At 34.9% G+C, this 21569-nt stretch overlaps 1 protein-coding gene across 3 annotated transcripts in view; it reads left to right on the top strand.

Annotated features, from left to right (window-relative positions):
• NBEA (neurobeachin) overlaps positions 1–21569 on the top strand; it is a 509659-nt gene that overhangs the window by 106437 nt on the left and 381653 nt on the right. For all 3 annotated transcript variants that reach the window (XM_027792046.2, XM_055802616.1, XM_005241160.4), the window contains exons 6-8: positions 6412–6538; positions 14233–14352; positions 20597–20743. In XM_027792046.2, coding sequence (XP_027647847.2) covers positions 6412–6538; positions 14233–14352; positions 20597–20743 — 394 coding nt within the window. The remainder of the gene's footprint in view (positions 1–6411; positions 6539–14232; positions 14353–20596; positions 20744–21569) is intronic.

Below are 21569 nucleotides of genomic sequence, written 5' to 3'. Positions count from 1 at the left end.
AAGTCATCTGTCTTCTAAGCAATCTTTGTATTAAAAGCAGTAACACAGTAGCATGCACAACTTCAGAGAAGACTCTTGATTTGAAGCAGAGGTACTGAAAGCAAAGTCAGCTAGAACAGATTCCTCAGGACCTGCTCCAGTTAGGTTTCTGAGTATCTTCACAAATGGAAACATCACAACCCCACCGGGAAACCTGTACCAGTCTTTGACCACCCTCACAATGACAAAGGTTATCAGTTTCAATTTGTGTCCATTGTGTCTTGTCCTTTCAGTGGATATGACTGAGAATTCTGTGGCTCAGTCGTCTTTACTCCCCACCCGCCAGATATTTGTACACATCTCTTCTCCAGGCTAAACAGTCCCATATGTCAGCTCTTCTCATGTCAGAGGCTTTGATCATTCAGTCCTTTGTTGGACTCAGTCTAGTATGTCCATGTCTGTCTTGTACTGTGGGACCCAGAACTGGACACAACAATCCAGGTGTGGTCTCTGCAGCGCTAACAGGGGACGAATCACCTCCCTCAACCTTCTGGCAATGCTTTTCCTAATGCAGCCCAGGATTTCACTGGCTGCCTTTGCCACAAGGAGGGTGCATTACTGGTTCATGGTCAACTTACTGTCCACCCAGACTATCAGGTCCCTTTCTGCAAAGCCACTTTCCAGCTGGTTAGTACCAAGCATATGCTGGTGCTTGGGGCAGTTCCTGCTCGGGGGCAGGACTTTGCACTTCCCTTTGTTGATCTTAATGAGATTCTTTTTGGCCTGTTTCTCCAACCCTCTATGGTCCTTCTGAATGACTGCACGCTTACCTGCTATATCAGCTGCTCCTTCTGATTTTTTATAATCTGTAAGCTTGCTAGAGGTGCACTCTGTCTCACCATTCAGGTTATTAATGAAGAAGCTGAACAAGATTGGACGCAGTACTGACCCCTGGGGTACTCCAGTAGTAACTGGCCTCCGACTGGACTCATACCACTGATGACAACGCCTTTAGCTCAGCAGTTCAGTTAGCTTTCAGGCCACTTATGTAGCTCATCCTTCAATAGTTTGTCACTGAAGTTATTACAGTGTGTAAAGGTTCCTCCCCATCCTCCAAGCCAGTATTGTAGAAGGCTGTCAGTTTCCAGTTGGTAAATCCATGCTGTCTATTCCCAATCACCTTCTTAGATATGATCCAGGCTTTAAGTGAGTGCAAAAAGAAGTGGCCAGGGGCCTTTCTGGTGGGAGAGTGCCATTATATCATCTTGACCATGATGTGAAAACTAATGCTTAAAAACAGAGAAAGGAAGCAAAGAAATGCTTTCACATTTGCCAGATGTAAGGGAGAACTGCTACAGTTCTGTAATTAGCTAAATGCTAAGTGCTGCTTCAAGAACTGTAAGCCAATTTGTTTTTTCTTTAAAAAAATGTAAATTAATTATCTCTGAGGATGATGTTGGGCAGCTCCTAAGTGACAGTCTATTAATACTTGAATATTGGAACAGTATTGTAGATTTCTTACCAAGTACTAAATGAATGTGACAATCCTGGAAGGAAATTAGAAGCCCTTGACATTTGGATGATAAATAACAATAAGGAGAAAGCTTTGTTGCAGAGCTGTCAGGTTCAAATGGTAACCTTCAGAATTCTATAGCACAAACTTTAGTATAAGCAAACCAACATCATATACCTAGCAGTGAATGATGGGTGCCACGCTTACAGAATTAATAGGTATGTATTAGAAAGCACTAATTACCAAACGATGTTAAGCGTTATTGTAGGTAACCAATGACCATAAACTGCTTTTTCATTGCTCTAACTGAAGAGATAATATGGTCTTTTCAAGGATAATCTGAACAAATAGAGAAGAGAGGAACAGTGATGTAATGACTTCCTGAAATCTTGGCAAAAGCGTTACTGGAATACCATTTACAGTTAAGAACCACTACTTGGCAAAAATAGTAGTATTCAGAGAAAACTCTGGAGTGAACTATCCTCTGGAAAACACATTTTTTAATTGTTTAAAATTGTTTTAATTTTTTAAAACTTCCAAGAAAAAAAAGAAAAGGATGAAATTAAGGATGCTCTGGACTTCTGTTTTCAGAATTTATGCAAACTCTGATGTTGGTAGATAGCTTAATCTGAGATCCAGTGGGTAGACAGCAAAACAGGAAAATTAAAACTTTTAGACACACAATACTATGGTCATTTTATCACAGTTATAATAAGACACAGTATAATAATAATAACAGAGTTTAATAGATCGTTGGAAATGTTTCCTCAAAAATGAGGTGTAGATTCTTTGTCATAAAGACAGTGCAAATCTATGAACTTAGGGCTAACTTTAGGCATGCTCCAAATGGGAAGCCTCCAGCCTCTATATCTCTATATTTCTTTCTGCTAAAAAAAATAGATCGGGTGGCATTGCTTCTGTGTAAGGCCTGGAATTCGATAAAATCAATCCAGATATTAAGATTGTTTGGTTGGTGGGGTTTTTGTGTTTCTTTGTGTTGTTTTTTTAAGAGATGTTCTTTCAAATTGTGTATTGGACTTTGTAAAAGAATTAGAGGGTGAACTGAGGCTGAATTATCATAATTGTTGCTTTTTGTCCTTAAAACATCCAAGTGCTTCCACAGTCATTTAATTGCAGAATGGCTAAAACTTCTGAAAGAGTGTTCTAAATCTTCTTTTTACTGATGTAGGGACAAGGAAAACAAACAAACAAACAGAAAAGCCACAAAGCCAAGCTGTCTAGACTTTTCAGTCCTTCTCTAGAGCTAATAATGATAGAGATAATGCAGAACAGTTGGAAAAGCACATAATGGAATTTCAAAGTTAGTAGAAAAGAATCCTTGGGTTTGTTTTTTCTTTAGGAAAGAATGAATTAATATCTTCTCAAACTAAGTGCTATGTTCATATGTTAAATTGCTTGTAAAATCCTAAGCTAAAGAAACTGGAATCACTGAACTGTTTCACTAGTGGATGGAAGAACGCTTACCTGCTATTCAAGTGCAATAACATCCAGTAGCTGCTTTGAGAAACTGTCTGTAATGAAACATAACTATAAGGGTTTTATGAACAATCTGTGGTAAAATTGTATACCAGCTGCTATGGGAGGTAGTTAAAGGCTCATAAACCCATATGGCTGTTAGACAGTACTGCTCTTGTTGTCTCTGTGCATTTCATCTTTGAATGTGGCAAGTTCTACATGTGTAGGTAATTGGTAAGAGGATTTCGGTGCAGTATCCTAGAGACCAGTCCTAGCCTACTTTACCTTTGGCAAGAAATAAAATGTGAAGATTAACATAATTTGTATGTTATAATGTTAAGGCAGAGAACATATTTCAATTCTGTTTCTCGACTACTGTTGTACTAAAATGCTAATTCATTTGGGGGAAAAAAAAAAAAAGTAAAAACTTGGCCAATGTTCATGTTTAGAAAATCATACGTTTTATTCCAAGATGAAGAGTCCTGCTAAGAAATGAGTTATTTTTTAATTATTTCATTGCTTTTTTGTCTTCATGTGATGAACATGTAGAGACAATTGAGTGTTTTAAAATTTCAAGAGCAGTCCGGTTTGCCATAATGCTGACAAAATCAGCCCAGTAACTGGGGCAGGTTAGGAAAGGGAGAATTTTTAAAGGTGTAGACATTTCTTCCGGAGGGATTCTTTTTGTTGTTTTTTTTGTTGTTGTTGTTTTTACAGAGTATAACAAAATGTTTACTAGCTCCTGTTCAGAGTAGTAGGATGCATTCTACACAATTTTAATAATGTTTTATCAGGGAAAAACATGATGGTATTTTCAATGATTGGATGTTGGTAATTTAAAAAAAATATATATATTTGGCATCTATAATCAGATAATACTACACCGTACGTCAGACTGTAGTGGATCTGTGCAATTTTTTCCTATATCCTTCAGAATTGGGTTCTGTTAGCCAGAACCATTTTAGCTTGTAGGGATGACTTAAGTTGCTGAGAAACAGATTTGGCATTGTAAGAGTTGCAACTACCTGGTGAAAAGTTCTTTGAATGGCATAAAGCCCCAAGGAGGTGACTCGAAGTGTCAGGGTAGCCCACAACACATTCAGTTGTTCTTACTGTAAAAGCTGTATTTTAAGGTATTTAACCTTCATTTTATTGTACAGAATTCAGTACTGTGGTCATGCAGGTTGTGTGTATGGGTAACACAGGTTGCATACGTACATGAGTAATATTCTCCCATGAGGCTGTTCGCTGTTCCTTTAGTTGTGGGGTGTAGCTGCCTATGGGGTGGTTGTGGAAGCCAGATCATTGAAATGATCCGTGTCTCCAAAAGACACAAGAGAATGGTGGTGGTACTGTCTTCACTGTTCAGGTCAGTTGTGATGGGCAGTATGTAATTTTTCTTCTTCATTCTTAGATTATATCTTAGGTTTATTTAGAAGACTTTTTAGGCTTATTAAAAATAGTGCCCTTGTTTTGCAAGGAGGGTTGTGTGAAAGCCTGTACAAAGGGCTGTGGCAGGGAATAATGCTCCTTTCCAGTGCAGCAGCTTGAGGGGAGAGAGAATTTTGTACTATGCATTGAGGCAGATAGAAGTATGAAGAAACCCCAACCTGGATTTGGGAAAATAAAGCTTCTGCAGCACCCTAACAAGTTGCTAAAGGGAAAGAGCAAACCAAAGCATGCTCAAAGCTAACAGAACCACCCTGATGATATGAGACCATTGGGCATCGTATGCTGCAACTCATAAGATGACTGAAATCAAGACTGGAAGTAGGGACCTCTGTGCAAGGACACAGTAGGGTGGAGAAGAGTTGTCTATAGGTGTTATTACTTCTGTTTAGACTGATCACTGTTTTTCACATTTAATAGAAGTATTCTAATTAATTATAACAAAAGTGGCTTTCCAGAATTTGAGAATTGGAATGTCTCTTTTTGACCTCAAAAACTTTCCTCAGAGAACATCTAAGCTCAGGATCACACCACCTATCTTTTAAGGCATTCATTTTTTTCAGAACATCATGGTTTATCAGCTATATTTTTGACAGTGAGGAAAAACGAAAATCTGATTCTGTCCTTCAGTAATATATGCATACACATTTAACTGTAAGTTTCTGAAGATGGAACTAGGTCTATAACTATGCAATTTTTCTGCATATTAAAATCAAGAATGTATTTGTGTAGTAGGGTAAGTGAAAATTTTAGCAGCTATTAAGATGAAATCTAAGGTTAGTATTTGCTCATACCTTTCACCTCTTAATGTTACTATGACAAACCTGGTAAAAGTGTTTAATGAAAATGTTACAGCAATCAAACCAGTTAAAATATCATTATTGTAATAATGTAATGTAATAATTGTAATAACATCAAATAGTTTTATACATCACCTACATTAAGAAAATGAGAAATTATGAATTAGTGGGCTACAGGAGTATATACAAATGTTCAAAATTAGTAGTGTCTTTTTTCTTATACTTACAAAGCTTCATTTCACAATTTATGGATGAAGTTCACTATGTAGACCTTGTATTTCAGCCATTGATTATTTTTATAAACTGATTGGTAATGAGTTTAAAAAAAAAAAAGGCTAAAAGCTTTATGAATGTACCCTATATTAATGATAGCAGAGTTCTCTTTATTGTACTTGACTTTTCAGAAAGGAGTAAGTGACATAGCTGTAAATACGGATTTACCTTTTCAAAAATGCTCTGTGTAATGCCACTCATGAATTTCCACCAGCTACCTTTGCAAAATGGTGTTTAAGAAGTCTAAAATTTCTCTTTAAAATGCTTTTGATTTCATATACAAGTAGAGAAATGTATGAGCTTTCTGCATTATCTGTCTTCATGGTGTTTGTTACAAAAAAGCTAGAAACTCTTATTAAATGTATTTTGTTAAAGCTGTAGTTCTTTATCAATTTGGCAAATGAAAATAGATCCACAACTCAGTTGATTAAAATGTCGTAGTTCATTGGCCTAACTAAATCATAAGTCTGGAAAAGGAAATAATTGTTGTGCTTAGTAATTGCCTTGAATCCAAATTTTTATGTTATACCAGCTGCATTGTTCTCCAAGCCCCATAGAATTGCAAGGCACCTCAAATTTCTTCTGTGATGTTTTTTTCTTTACAACATAAATCAGATGTGTTATTTTAAATGATGATGAATTAGGAAACTGAGGGAGATGCCTGATAGATAAAATATTTACCATCTTGTATTTTTGTAAAGGAAAACAGAAAGTACAGAGTTTTAGGATGTAACCTGGAATCAAGTAAGTGATGAAGGTTAGTAGCTCCCCCCAAAGAAGTGGTGGGGGGAGAAGATATAAAGGAAATTAAGTTCACTGTTCCAGGTTTCTTTCTCATAGCAATTTAAAGTAATATTTTGATCTTTTTATTATAGAATAATTCCCTTTTTTCAAATTTCATTAGTGATTCTTTCTTTTCAGTTTCCGCACTAGCAAAGGTGTTGGGTATTCTGCTCATTTTGTTGGCAACTGCTTAATAGTTACATCACTGAAGTCAAAAGGCAAAGGTTTCCAGCACTGTGTGAAGTATGACTTTCAGCCACGCAAGGTAAGCAAAGCGGTATTTACAATAAAGAATAACCTTGAAAATGTGACAAAGTGCTTCTGGGAAGAAGGGTTAAATTCCCATTAGTACCACAATGTTACTAATAATTTCTTATTTGTAAGTAGCTTCTCTGATGGTCATGCAAAGTTTTATGTCAGTTACAGACCAGAATCAATTCAAGAAAAATGTAATAACTTATAAGGTAACAATTCTATAAAGTCAACTTGTTTGAAAATACTGCTTCATTAGCTTCAGATAGAGAAGAACTTAAGTATTTATGAAATGGTTATATTTTATTTTTGACAGGTTGTCCTTCTATTTCTAAACTTTCTGCGCATGGTAACTTTGGTACCAATGTCTGGAACAATTTTGCTGGCAATGCTAGAGTGTCATTATCTGTTACTGGGGGATATGAGGCTCTGAACTTTTTTCAGTTTCAGTGGTGTTTGGGGATTTCTCATTTTTCATAGTAAATCTTGATTATTTCTCTAGATCATGTTAGTGTTCATTTGTACTGTATGCCAATTAGTCCTAGGAGAATGATGATTCTACTGGCTTCAGTGTTTCAGTTAGTTGACCGAAGCATTGACTTTTCTGTCCAGTGAGCATTATGTGTTTGTCGCTGATAGCAGCCTTGTATATATTTTGCTGTGAGGCTTATTTCATTTTTTTATGGCCTTAGAATCTGTATATTGAATGTCAGTGCTTGTTTGATTTTGAGAAGCAGTCTCTTGGGAAGGAAATGCTATCATTCAATCATCAGCTTTATGTTCTACTATTTTTCTTGTTACACATTTGTGATTCAAAATCACTGATTCTAATTCTGCCATGTAGCTTTGAGGTAATTTGTGGGTTTTTTAAAAGATACTGAGGTCTTTTTCTAGCATATTACTCAGGGATGTGCAAAGTCTTATAAACACATATCTGAGAAGTGTTGAAATGAAAAATTCTAGTTTGCAAATTTTATTTAATTTGAGAGCCAGAAAAGATTTTTCATGACAGGTCAGGTTTTCAAAGCAGCACATCTGATGCTACTGATAAACACTTAACCTAGTAACAAATGGAATTGGTAGCTTTTGAATTATGTTATTGATAACTAGCTTTTGGGACCTAGCTAATAATTTCTTTACTTGTAGATGAAGGAGCAGCCTTTCATATTTTAGCAAGATATTCTTTTGATAATTTTTATTATTAATTAGTAGTTTGCTTCATGCCATCCCTGGAAAACATTAGCTTTTTGTATTCCACTTCAAATAGTTAATTCTGAAATACTAGTGCATTATACAATATATATTATATATTATACACTATATAGTACATCTCATTATATGAATATCAGTTTCAAATCCTAATCTGCTGATCTGCTGAAGTATGCCCAAATATAACTCCCATGCCAGTGTTATATTTCTCAAAGATTGTGCTTCATACGCTTTGGGTCGTATGTCAGCTTTAGAAAGCATTTGAAATAAATCTTCTAGAATATATTTGCAAGTGGTTTCACATGATATATTTTGTTCATTGTGACTTGTGTGTACTTATATGTGGGAAGGTACATAAAGCATAATGGGGGAAACAAAACCTGTTAAATATATCTCCTGGCTCTAACAAGTCAAAATATATCCTGTATAACATGTAGATTGATTTTCTTCATGTTATTTACGTATTACATTGGTTCCCCTGTGCAAGCATTGAATGTGTAGATAGATATTCAAAAAATGTGTATCCATTTACAAAGCAGCTTACTGTCCAAATGCTAACTGGAGAACTGTAATTTTTGTCATCAGATACACTATTTATTAGCCATTTGCTTATAGACATAGGCACTTTGCCAGAAACTTCATCCTCATTAAACTTCTCAATGATGTTGTTTTAAAATATTTATTGACTCACAATAAAATTATATATTCAAACCACCTGGTCAAAAGCTTTATGTAGGCAGTTCAGAATGATACTATGTTCATGTGAAGATCTTTCCACTGTTAACTGTGTCATATGACACCATTCACAGAATAATATGTAATCTTAATTTAAAACTTTGAGATGTGTTAAGTGGTTATTTTACGTTTTAATTAGTTTATTTTAACAACATTATAAAAGTAAGTATTTATGAAAATACATGGAGAAATTTGGTTATCATATCCCCAAACAGAAAATGAGGCTGTAGTATAATAGACTGACCTCTCAACAGAGCTAAACTAGCTTTGGCAGTGTTGTATTTAACATGTCTATACTGCTTTCTGGGACTCCAAAATGAAATTTTTGTGTATTAGTAACTGCCAGTAATTTTCACACATAGCCTCAGCATCAGTCCTTGTAGAAGTATGAACAGGAAAGCACTGCAGTCAAGAGCAAACAGCTTTTTTTGGGTGTTTCTGATCCTGAACACCTTTACTAATTGTAGTACAGACTGAAATAAGTTCCACATTTTGGAAATACTTAAGAGTGTGATGCCCCATCTCTCTAATTATACGGTGCTACAGAGCAGGAATATGACTTAACTCAGCAGTGGGTGATTAAGCTTGAAAGATTTCAGCAGTGTAAAAAATGGGCAGGCTGTTATCTGAAGTGTGTTTGAGTACTGCCTAAGGAAGCTCTTGTTATAGCAGAGAGGCATGGGCTTGGTGCAGTTTTGAAAGAATTATGTAGGGAAGAGACTGTAAGATGAGTTTAAAAGAAGATTGTGTTACTGACTTTGAAAATTAAAAAAAAAGGGGGGAAAATTTTCAATTTCAATAAAAACTGAAGAAAATATGTGTGTGAACTTATACAGCTTGGTTTGGTTCATTCTGTAGTACTGAAGTCCTGAAAACAGTGTCTTCAGATACAGGATAGGGCAGAAAGCAACAAAGTGCCTGTACATCAGCAAAAAACATTCCCATAAATGAAACAAAGGTAATAGGGAATTGCGACATACATATATGCTTGCTTCTATGTATCTACAAAAATAAAACTGGAATATCTATTTTAAATGAGGTTATTGACATAGTAGAAGTATCAGAAGCTTTTCAAGTCAAGTTGACTTGACCATCAGTGGGCACTCATTTCAAATTGTAGTTACAAATGACAGCGGGGTAGCCTTGCCAGTCGACTGATGCCCTGTATTAAATAAAGACTTAACCTAATCAGATAAGTCCATCGTAACAATAAATAGCAAGAGTTCCTGTGCCCTGAAAATCAGTAACTAAGTAGGAAAACCATACTATTCAGATCAAATTGTTAGCCACATGATAAGCATGGTTATAGCATCTGTGATGAACTGGGGAAGATCAGGAAGCATGCTAACATAAAGAAGCTTACATTACTTTGCTATGAACTGGGTGGCATTGTACTAAGACAAGAGTTCAAACTTTTAAATACCAGAAGCATTTTGATTTGTTTCTTTTTGAATCTTTTAGAGAGCTCAAACATTGGCCCTTGACTTTGAATTGAAAAACGGAGAATATGCTTGGATATACAGGATTTTGCTATTTTTATTTTTAAATTAAACTTCCTTTACTTCTTAAAACAAACAAAAAAAAAGATAAGCAGTTAAAACATCGTCTTTGGTAGTGCTAGAGAAATTGCTTAAATACAAAGATATAAAAGGCTAAAAGCAAATACACCATTAATCCAAAAAATCCAATAGAAAGTTTAAAAGCTCCTCACAATGCACCTGAGCACAGATAAATAGCAAATTCGAGACACTGTCAGTAAAAAGAAGATATTCAGAAAGTGGAAGTTGTTTCAAAATGAAGAATGCTTTGAAAAGTATAAGTTATAGCAAATTATATATAAAATAATAAGACAGTTCATTTTTTTTTCCCAGTCCATACGGGCAATTAGATGACTAAGGCTTAATAGGAACCCTTGATGAATATGGTGTCATAACAAAAAAGTTAAATCAATTAATTGCATCATTGTTTACTACGAGACAATTCAATGGTGAGGAATCAAAGGAAGTGTCTCAAATTGAGGTGTCAGTAGAAGAGGTAGAGAAATCAACATAAGAGGTATTAATCAGTTAACAGGACCTTACAGAAGGCACCCCCAAGTTCCAAAGAAATTTGAATATGAAATTTGCCAAACTTTTAATTGTGGTATATCATCTATTTTGTCAAACAAAAGGGTGATGGAAAATTATACAAATTTTAGAAAAAGGCTTTGCTTATATTTAGATTCATATATTATCATGCCTGATCTATTAACCATCAAAATGGTGTAGAAGCTAGAGAAATAGAAAGGAAGAATTAGAAAACACATTGATAAACATATCAGGGACAAAACAATGCAATATTGCACTGGCAGTCTTGTACCCTACTTCTGTTGAATTATTGGAAGGATTTTTACCCTGCATAAGAACAAGTTTGTGAGCCAGTTGATACATGCTATGTGGATTCCCTAAGGACTTTAGCCATTATACTCCCCTGAAAGCCTTAAAGAAATCATGTGATAAGAGAATTTCTATTTGTTAAAATACATGGATGGAAGGATATGAATCAAGTGAGCAAGTAGGAATCTCAGAAGGACCTTTATTTTCCTATTGGTAAGAATGCATTATAGGCTTCTTGGTGGAGTTTGTCGTTCAGTATGTGAGGAATTAGCTTTGAAAACCTATGTTACTTACTTTATCTAGATTGATACTAGTGACAAATATGACACAAAGAGTAAATAATTTTTTAATACTTCAGTACTTCCCTGGCTAAAAAGAAGTTAAAGTTTAAGATGTAAATTGAGTTAATTCAAGTCCAGGAGGCAAAAGAGCAATTTTTTTACTGGATTAGTTACAATAATGATCTGGGATAGACTGTGCATGGGCATGTGTATGTGCACGTGCGTTCAGGTAAAGAAAAGCTCAATGTTTTTTGTAGAGCTTGCCTTGTGGGTCAGAGTAGCAGACAGAGGTAGTGCTCTGACAGTAGTGATGCTAAAGGTTTAGAAAAGTTGTGTGGAAGGAGATTTGGACTAGAAGCTGCATGCAGGGGTAGGGGGGGGGAGATTATCAAAAGTAGATCATATCATCTTCCTGAAGTTTGACATGGACACCAAAACTCTCCCAAGACTGAATTGCTTATTTTAGTTCCTTATAGGCTCTGTAGGCAGTGTTTCAACAAAAGTAATGAACTATTTATTTCCAGATGAATGAGTCATCTGTGAAGCTTAAGCTACACACAGGGACAGTCTTACAAACTGGTATGTTGTCAGAAATTCTCTTAAAACATTGTAAAAAAAAAATTACAAATAGAAGATAAATGGATAAAACTTGGGGCTTATGCTTGTCAGCTGATTTCTCCTACGGAAGTATCAGAAATGGAAATGTGAATAAATAGTTAGAAAAGGTACAACTCTGAATAGTGCTATTGCAAAGAACGCCTGCTGTTACGATGAAAGAATGTAAAATTGTCATCACTTAGTGGAGATTATTGGTAAATTAACCTTTGAAGGAAAGAGGACAAGGGGATTTTTCTTCTAAGAGGTTTATGTTAGGTGGTGTAGAAGCTTTGAAAAAGAAGTGTTGATGAAAACAGAGTTCTAGTCATGCGGTTTGCACTTAGTTTCTGATTAGCATAGTCACCAGTTAAGCTTCTAGACTTTGAGTTATGAATATTTTGTTGAATTTATGGTGGGTGTTCCTTTCTGAAATAGAATCTGCCTACAAAATGGGGAAAACATTTGCTTGTTCAGTTGTGGGTTTGATTTTTGATTATTTTTGGGGCGATGGAGGGGTGGGGGTGTATAATGACCTTAAAAAAATACTTTGTTCATGGTTCTTAAAAACAAAAAGCAGACTGGCCACATGTGACTTCAGAACCCAAAGCTGTAGCAGCACATCATTAATCTAGTATTGTCCAGTAAATCTGTTTACCTTTATATGCAAGAAGTGAGATACTTCAGTGCTGCTGTTATGATTAGTAGGGTTTTTTCATCCTTCTGTTAACTGTAGGTTTTAAGGAGGGATAACCGAAGACTTATTTTTAAAGACCTGGAAACAAATATGGAAAAATATGTGTATTCTAGTATGTATATACAGATACTACAGATTTATAATAGAATATAACTCAATTCAAGGACTACTGCAACAATTATTGTCAAAATATATTTTGTTGCATGCTTTTCTTATTTGTAATTCTGTGCTCTGATTTCAAAGTCATCACATTAAAACTTTATGCTTTTAATTTCTCTGATACAGAGAGGAAGATTTTTCTATTAGTAGGCTCTGTATCTACTTACCCCTGCTCAGGGAGAGATACACCAAGTGACTTTGTTAAAATAATGCTCCAAGAGATGCAAAAGTTTTCAGCTTTGAAAAAAAGAGACTTAGCTGAACATAGAAAACAAAAGAAATGAAACAGATACCAAGAAAAGGAAGACAAGTAAATTGTAAATTACTGTTCCAAATTATTAGAATATGAACTGGTGTTTTCAAAATGCATGAGCCGACTTTTTCACAGAATCAATGAGGTTGGAAAGGGATGTGTTCAGACAGTCTGCTGTCACTCCCTGTTCTAAGGCCCACCTAGATGAGATTGTTCTGGACATTGTCTGGTCAGGTTTTGAGTATCTCCAAGCAAGGAGACTCCACAGCTTCTCTGAGCAACCTGTGCTAGTCTTTGACTGTCCTTACTGCTTACTACCACCTTCATACATACATTTAAATGAGGTTTCCTGTATTTCAGTTTGTGCCCATTGCCTCTTGTCCTTTCACCGGATACAGAAGTCTCTGGCTCAGTCTTCTTTATCCCCTGCCCATCAAGTATTTATACACATGGATAAGATCCTGCTGAGCCTTCTGTTCTCCAGGCTAAACAGACCCATATCTCAGCCTCTCCTCATGTATCAGAGGCTTCAGTCACTTAATAATCTTTGTGGCCCTTTCTGGACTTTCTCCAATATGCCCATTTTCGTCTGGTTTGTACATATTTTGAAATAATACAGACACCCATTACAGTTAAGCATGAGCTGATTTGCAGATTTTACAGATTAAATTTCCATTCCTAGTCTGAGATGAGTTTAAAGGTTTGGTTTTAAAGGGAACTTAAGGTCTTCTTCTTGAACTCTGACATAATGTTTCCTGTTGAACAGATGATTTCAAAGATCACCATAGCTGTACTAGGGAGCATTTTACTGTGATACTTTCTGTGTTTGATTATGTAATGCATTTTTAATGGTATGACAGTTGTCGAAAAATTGGTGAAATGGTAAAGAACAGAGGAAGAAAATCGCATGAAGCAGTCCAGGATGGTGTCTTAAACTGGGCTGTAAAATTTGCTGCTGTGAAATTTTTCCTTTTATTTAATAATTTCTGTCAGAGAGCTATGATGAAAAGGCAGAGATATGTGATATGAATTTTTTAAGGTAGGTGCACATAGAACTGTATTTCCCATCAGAACTCAGTTGTATTTTTTGTTACAGCCTGTAGTGTTTAAATTAAATTACACTTTCAGGAATGGAAGTGTAATCAAGTTTTTAATTGTATGTATGCATTTTTGGCTCTGATCCCATAAAGGAAAGCAGGTAGATTTATTATTACATTTAGGCATGTTTCTACTGACTGAACTTGAAGTTTCACTGACTTGACTTTTAATATTAAGAGTTTGCAAAAATTAATCTGTTTGTATAAATTTACAAGACTAGTTACTTATTTTTAATGCTATTCATTAACTTCATGTTTGATAGCACAAAAAACTGCCACTGTATACTGATTTTTCATGTCTTTCCAGTGGTACATGATAAGCATCGTACACATCTATAATCGATGGAGAAACAGTGAAATACGATGTTATGTGAATGGTCAGCTGGTATCCTATGGTGACATGGCCTGGCATGTTAACACAAACGATGTAAGACTTTATTTTTCTTCCTTTTTCATAGCTTTTCATTTTAAGGTAAATTGAAAAAGAAAAAATGTACTATGTTTTCTCTAGGTCTTTTCAACTTTTGTATCTTTTTTTAACTTTCTCCTTTAATCTATCTTCCTTAGTTATGTATTTAATAAAATGTAATATTATTGGTTCTATATATTACACATATTTTTAGAATACTTGGGATTTTTTTTGCCTGTATTTTGCATAGCTATTTTAATGAAATTTTCAGAGATTTTGTTTGGAGAGACTATTATAGCTAATCTTTTTAATATGTGATACTGTATAGAGAACACTGATAGCAATGGATTAATACTTAGCTTTTTCTACAGGAAAATGTGTTAAGATTTACAGATGTTACAGATTTAGCTTGAGAAAAGTCCTTAAGAAAAACTGATTAATTCTGCTAAATTACTATGCATACTGCCAACGTATACAAATGTACTCATTTTTGTATCACGTTAAGTTCTGTGCTGGATTCAACAGAAGTTATTTGTTAATGGTTAAAAGATTTCTATGCTTTTTGTGTTATTGAACGTTAAATTTTAAGTAGGTTTTTTAATTGCAGTAAAACTGAATAGCCTGAGCTATGTTCACAGTCATATTATTTTAATAACTGTATATATTTAGTAAGAGATCATTTCTTCTATGCAGAGTTTACAGTTTTAAACTAACAGGATAGCAAGACAAAAAGTAAAAGCTAGAAAACAGAAGGGTGGAGAAGTGTCAAGGTATTTACAGTATTAAGCGAAGTCTGAAATCTTGCATCTGTCTCCCAGTAACAAGCATATTTTGCCTTTTATTGTTTGACTTGGAAATAGTAAAATGCTGTGCTAAGTGTTAAGGCATTTATATTAAATTAATATTGTTAGCAAGTATAAATTAACTGCTACAAGATTTCATACCTGAAATACTGAGCAATTTTCTTGGGTAGTAAACATTTACAGAGAGGTGTCAACCAGTTAAAAGATACTGAGAGATGTACTGTTGCATAGCGTTAGTTGGCCCAGAGCAAAGACACAGCAATCTTGCATCTGCTTGTCCCACAGGCAGAAACCAGTCATTTTTACTTGGAGAAGATTACATGTATACCTGTAAATACACCTGTGTCTCTTAATTGGACTGAGTTCAACAATTTTTTAGAGGAAATGCATCCTTTTTGTATTTTTTATATTAAAATTATATTTAAGTTCTTTTAATGAATTCTATATAAGTTTCTTTTTTGTTGGTTTTTTCGGCTCTCCTTTTGTACCTTCTGCTTTGGAAGGTTTGAGAATCTACACCTAATGATGCAGAAATAAGCACTCTTTCTGGCCCAAAGTTTTAGATGGGGAAATGATTCTCTTGTGCTTTGCCTTCAGCTAAAGCTGTGTGAGAAGTTCAGAGATGCTTGATTCATCAGCTTGCTACATTTTTGTTATTTCTTATTTATAATATAACTCTCAGTTTTTTCTGACTGCCTGTGTAGGATAAGGAAGCTCTTTTCTACTTAAGGAAATTAACTGTATTTTGCTAAATTCTAGAGGCAAAATTGGATTTGAAAGGGAGAGTTTAAATATTACATGGAGGGTTCTGCTTGCCAAAGCTTCTGATCATCATTTTTTGATTTCTTGGTAGCATTTCTACTTACAGGAAAAGGCAAGCCTTTCAGCTTTTACAGACCGTGGTTTCTCCTTGGTAATATAAACATTTTGGTGATAGGTGAGAATTTGATGATTGAAAAGCCAGCGGACGTCTCAAAGGATCTGGGCTGAGTTACTAGTTACATGTTGTGGGGATCTGTAATCCTTAAGGATAAATGCTTAGCAGGAAAAGCTGTTCCTTCTAATCTTATTTTCTTCACAGTATTCCTTTGTGCTTTCTCATGTAACAGAAATACAATCTTTTCTTAAGGTGGGATTAGTTTACTGAGCTTTAGATGTTTTGATGTCTTTTAAGTTTCTGCTAAAGTTTTACTTTGCTGGAGAATAGATTAAGTTATGAAAGACACTAGTTATCATTAGGTCTCTATTTTTTTAATAACAAAAACCTGTTATAGTAGAAGGAGGAAATAGAGAAGAAAGTAAGAGAAATTCAGGAAAGGTGTATGGGTGCAACTGTATAAAAGGCATGAAAAGGAAAATAGGAGGGGGGTGTATGGAGACTCCTTAGCACTATTACACATTTAGCTAGGAAGAGAAGCTCTTGTTTTAACTATTAGAACTTTCTTGTTTCAAAGATTGAGTTGTTAGAAGCATTCCCTTGAAAAGTCTTGAGAAATTATCTGGCTCTTTGTTAACTTCTGCCTTCATACTCTTCCATATATCCACTTGGACATAACTTCAGTCTCCTGCAAGATGACAAGAAAATGCCTTACCATAATACCTTTTGGGGAAAAGAAAAAACTACGCAAATGTGCTAATCATTCTTTCTTTACATCTTACATTGTGCATAACTATATCTGTAGATTATACGGGCAGACATAGCAGTACAGGTTGCGAAAGCTGATAATGAAAACTGAGAAAGGTGCAGGAGTTGCATGTTGTTAACTAAGTGCATTTACTCTTTTCAGTCTTTTTTTTATACAAGAACATTGTGAGATAATTGAGATTCAGTGTTTAAAACAAATCTGTGCTTTAAAAAAATCAGTTAATCTTAAAGCTCAATAATGCAAATCTAATATTTTATTCATCTAAAATAATATTTAATCATGGTGCATTTTGTTCGGTGGTAGCTTTAACACAGTGAGCAACTGAAAAGTCTTGTCTTCATTATATATATTTTTTTTACAAGGATAGATTTTTTATTGGTAGAGACTGAATTTATTTTTTTCACAGATTGATCTTGCATTACAATTATCTTATATTTTTATGACATTTTTTTTCAATGTCTGACATTCACCTCTTGTATCCAAACAAGAACTGAAGAATACCTCAGTCTACAATTTTTGTATGTACCCTGGAAGACACTGAAGTAAAGATGGTGATGACAAAAAGGGTGAAAGTTTAAAAATACGGGGTTTTAAAATTTTATTGTTTTGTTTTTTTCCTTTGTATTTCTTCTAATTCATTCTTATTTATACTCATCCATGAAATCACTGGGTTCTTAACTATTTCTGTAATAGGAGCAGCAAGATACAGGATATAACATGAAGTAGTCATTAAGGCTTCACACATGTATCCTTCACGTTGTAAGACAACAATGTGTGTTGTCCTAATAGACATTTTTCATCTAGGGATTTGCAAAATGTGTCATCTTTACAAAACTCTAAATCACTCAAACGTTGTTCAAAAAAATATTTTTTTTTGGAGGGGACCTCCATGTATTAAATATTGCACAATGTTCAGCCTGAATGTTAGAGGTAAGATATGAGAGAGGATGAAAAAGGGGAAGACACTGTAAATTTTTTTGTATAGCTGTTTCTATTGTGAATGTTGCTGATAGTTTCTATAGAGGTGGTTTTGGTTTTAACTTCATTGTTCCTATTTAATGAAATACAAAAATATAGCAATGCTGAGATTCATTGTGTGCTACATAAGATACAGTAGCTAGTGGTAAATAACTCATTGAGTTTATATTCCAAAGAGTAGATATAGCTAGAGATTATGGCAAAAAGATGACATGAAATGCATGACAGAGTACAACATAATCAAATGTGTGCAGTTGCTGGCTGGTCAGTAATCATGATCAGCTCTGTATGCCTATGGAGTTAATTATTTATAAGAGTTCAAATACACTTGGGGACAGAAGTTAAACTGGAAGAGTTTGGCTGTTAGGAATTCTCCCCAGTTATGGGAAGTAACATGAGAGAAAGCACAAAATGCCTCTTCAAGGTGTAGAATTTGGGGATACTGGGGTTTGGTGGAAGATTTTTGTTCAGATAGCTGAATGAAGGTAGGTTTGATGATGTCCTGACATCTGTCAGCTTATATTTCTGTTGTAGGATAAGGAAACTAGAAGGATTGGAAAGCCAACAAGTTGATTCTATCAATAGCACTTGGGCTGCATTTGAAAAAAGGCCTATAAGCATCAAGAATATTAAGGATACAGTTATGTCCTTAAGTAACAAGCCCATAAGTTCCAAGAGTTTATTTTTTTATGTAAATAAAATAGGAGGATTTGGGCCAAGGCACTTAATGAAGCAGATCTATTAGTCATCTCATCTTGGGGTCATTAATGACATGTTACCAGGGATGTACAGAAATAGGCAGACTTGGATCTGTTGGTATCAGTTGGGTATAAAACTGTGGAAATGCGAGATAGTTGGAGGAAGAGCAAATGAGCTATGAGTATTAGGTGCTGATTTTAAAATAAATAAATAAATATATCAGGTCTACTGATTGGCATCTGGAGCAGAAGTGAATATAAATTACCAGAAGATCAGGAGTTAGGCCTCCCCTCCAATTAAAAATAATGGAAGCACTTAATCCAGAATGAAACACCAGAAAATGGGAAAGTATAATCTGGTAAGAATGAAAAAAGACAGAACTGGTAATTACTACAGGCAAACAGACCTAGAATGTAATTATATGTAAAACTCAGATTCCATTGAAAACTATGATGCATGTTGTACAATTAATGTTATCTAGAAGAGGCCAGGAAAATACCCTTGTAATAGGCAGGAATGTAGATCTCGGAATTTGTAAGTATAAACTAGGAAAAAGGGTGGCATCAGTATTCAGATTCCTCAAATAACCATAAAAAATGGCAATTGCTCAACATGAATTGACTTAACACTCTCTGACAGTAGTGGCGCAGGTGTCAGTAAAGCCTTCAAGGCTAAGGAGGACTTTAATGAACTAACTGAAAACTGTTAGGAAGTTTCACCATTAGATTTACCAGTAGTCAGAGTGGTCTCATAGCCCTTATTTTGCACTATGCATCCTGGGTAGGACTTTGTGAACCAACTTTGATGTAGTTTTTTTCAGAAATTTTTTAGGTTTGTCCAAAACAATTAATACAAGTTTAGCAATCCCAAGGGAAAAAAATTCAAAGAGATGTTTGGTCAAAAGGAGGATAAGTCGGAGATAAAATCCTGGATACCTGTTACCTCACCTCATTGCAAAGCTGGCCTCTAGATCTTTGACTTCCTCCTAACCCTTTAGACAGAGTCCCCTTTTCCTTGTTAATAGCTTATCCACCTCAATCCACTGCGGTGGCGTGTCACCATATTTGATTCCATTCTCTAGACTACAGAAGTTTTTCTTAGGGTGAAACTCAGCAACAGCCAAGCAGGATGAAAAAGCAGGCTTCCTAATGCTGATTCTACTGGTTTGCTGATTCAGCTCAAAAAGTGAGGCCTGATCCTTTTTTCTGTTAAATAAAGTACATGTGACTCAAGGAAGCTAAGGGACTAGCCTTGCAAAGATCCTTATGCTTTCTGTTGTTCTCCTCTTGTGCTGTGTCTTTTTCCAGTTCCCCAGATCTTTATTCTAGACAGTTAAATTCTAAGCTTTGCTTCTTCTCAAAGCCTCTTTTCCTGGAAGCACCAGAATAACTTCACGTAATTCTTGCAAAATAAATTTAAATTGGAAAAAAAACCCAAAAGCCACAAAAAAACCCCCACTTCAAACCTGAAATAATAAGAAATGGACAGATGGAAAACTGCAGAAGGTCTTTGTTCAGAGGGTAGTTGTTGGAAGGAAGAATGGAAAATAATTCTTGTGACCGTGGAAGAAGACAGAAGAGGAGTTTAAGGTCAAACCAAATCATTATAGGCTGCAGTCATGAAGGAAGACTGCACCAGTTGCAAACTACAAAAATTCATATTTGATGTTTTTTCTGCTAGAGATGTTTAGCTCTGTTAGCACAACAGTGAAAGAAGAGTGCATTTCAGTACATGTTCTTATGTGTTAGCAGTGAGAGTTCTGATTATTATTACAAGGAACTTGGAATAATAATTACAAGGACTTTCCTATTTCCTAGAAAGCAGTAGGGAAGGTTATTTGGTACTTGAATGTACTGTTCTAATTTTCTCTGTTTTATGTTGAACAATTAATAAAAATCAAATCCTAGTGGCCAGTCAAAAGCATTGTAATAGTGACCCATAAAACAATTAACTCTACGCTATTCAAATTGAAGTTCTTCACTACAGGGAATCAGGTACTGAAGTAATAAATGATTGATTTATTTTCTTTACTAGAGCCTGCCTTAGGTTTTTTGCTTCAGTAACTGTACACAAATGTTATTTCATTGTATAGTTTGTATGACCAGACTTTATTAACATTGCCTCTTCCTGATACAGAGCTATGACAAATGTTTTCTTGGCTCTTCGGAGACTGCTGATGCTAATAGAGTGTTCTGCGGCCAGCTTGGAGCAGTATATGTATTCACTGAAGCACTCAACCCAGCACAGATTTTTGCAATACATCAGTTAGGACCTGGATACAAGGTAACAAAGAATCATAAAAAAATTAAAGCTATGAAAGGAAAATAATTTGATAGATGTAGTTGAAAGATATATATGCATGTAAATATTCCTCTTAGGTTCACCCAGAGCTATGTGATTTGTTTTCAGCAAAAGAAGACTGTTTCTTCAAGTATCCTAACTAACCTTAATTTCCATGAGCTTTTTGAAAGATGCAAGTTGTTTCTTTAAAGTGTAGCTGAAACATGTTTGTATGTGAATTTTTTTACTTTAGATCACAATCAGATTAGAACAATTTTGTAATTGGTGTACTGAATACCAGGGGAATAACTTTCTTCTCTCCTGTTTGTGTTTAAAACCTGAGTTAAGGCAGATTAACTTTCAGCAAGGCATAATAAACCAATTCTTTTCAAATGCACAGGTTCAAATAGTTCTGCTGAAGTAAAAGAACTTTTTTACTCATGCTTTGCCAGTGACATTTAGGGGACAGATTGGATAAATTAATGGCATGCATAAACTTGCATCTCTAGTATGAATAATCCCTTATGACTTGGAATAGCTGTGTATAGTAGTATTTCATCACGAAAAACAACAGATACTTTGCAGAAGTCTGCAGAAACTGCCTAGTGGAGAAGGCTTGAAAATGAATCTAATCCCAGTGAAACATATTGAATTTCTACTTTCAATTATTCCCAAATTTTCTTTTTCTGATTTGTGAAATTTGTGGTATCATCTGAAGTATATTTTCAGGGTTTTTTAGTATGTATTATATACTCTGAAAGCACAAAGGTTTTAAAAGCAAGTAAAAATCAGCATTTAGATTCTAATACTATTAATTTGATGTGCTGAA

This window comes from Falco peregrinus, chromosome 4 (assembly GCF_023634155.1).
Source record: "Falco peregrinus isolate bFalPer1 chromosome 4, bFalPer1.pri, whole genome shotgun sequence".
Lineage (NCBI taxonomy): Eukaryota > Metazoa > Chordata > Aves > Falconiformes > Falconidae > Falco > Falco peregrinus.
Note: the sequence above shows the minus strand (reverse complement) of the source record. Positions and strands in the feature narration are given on the sequence as shown.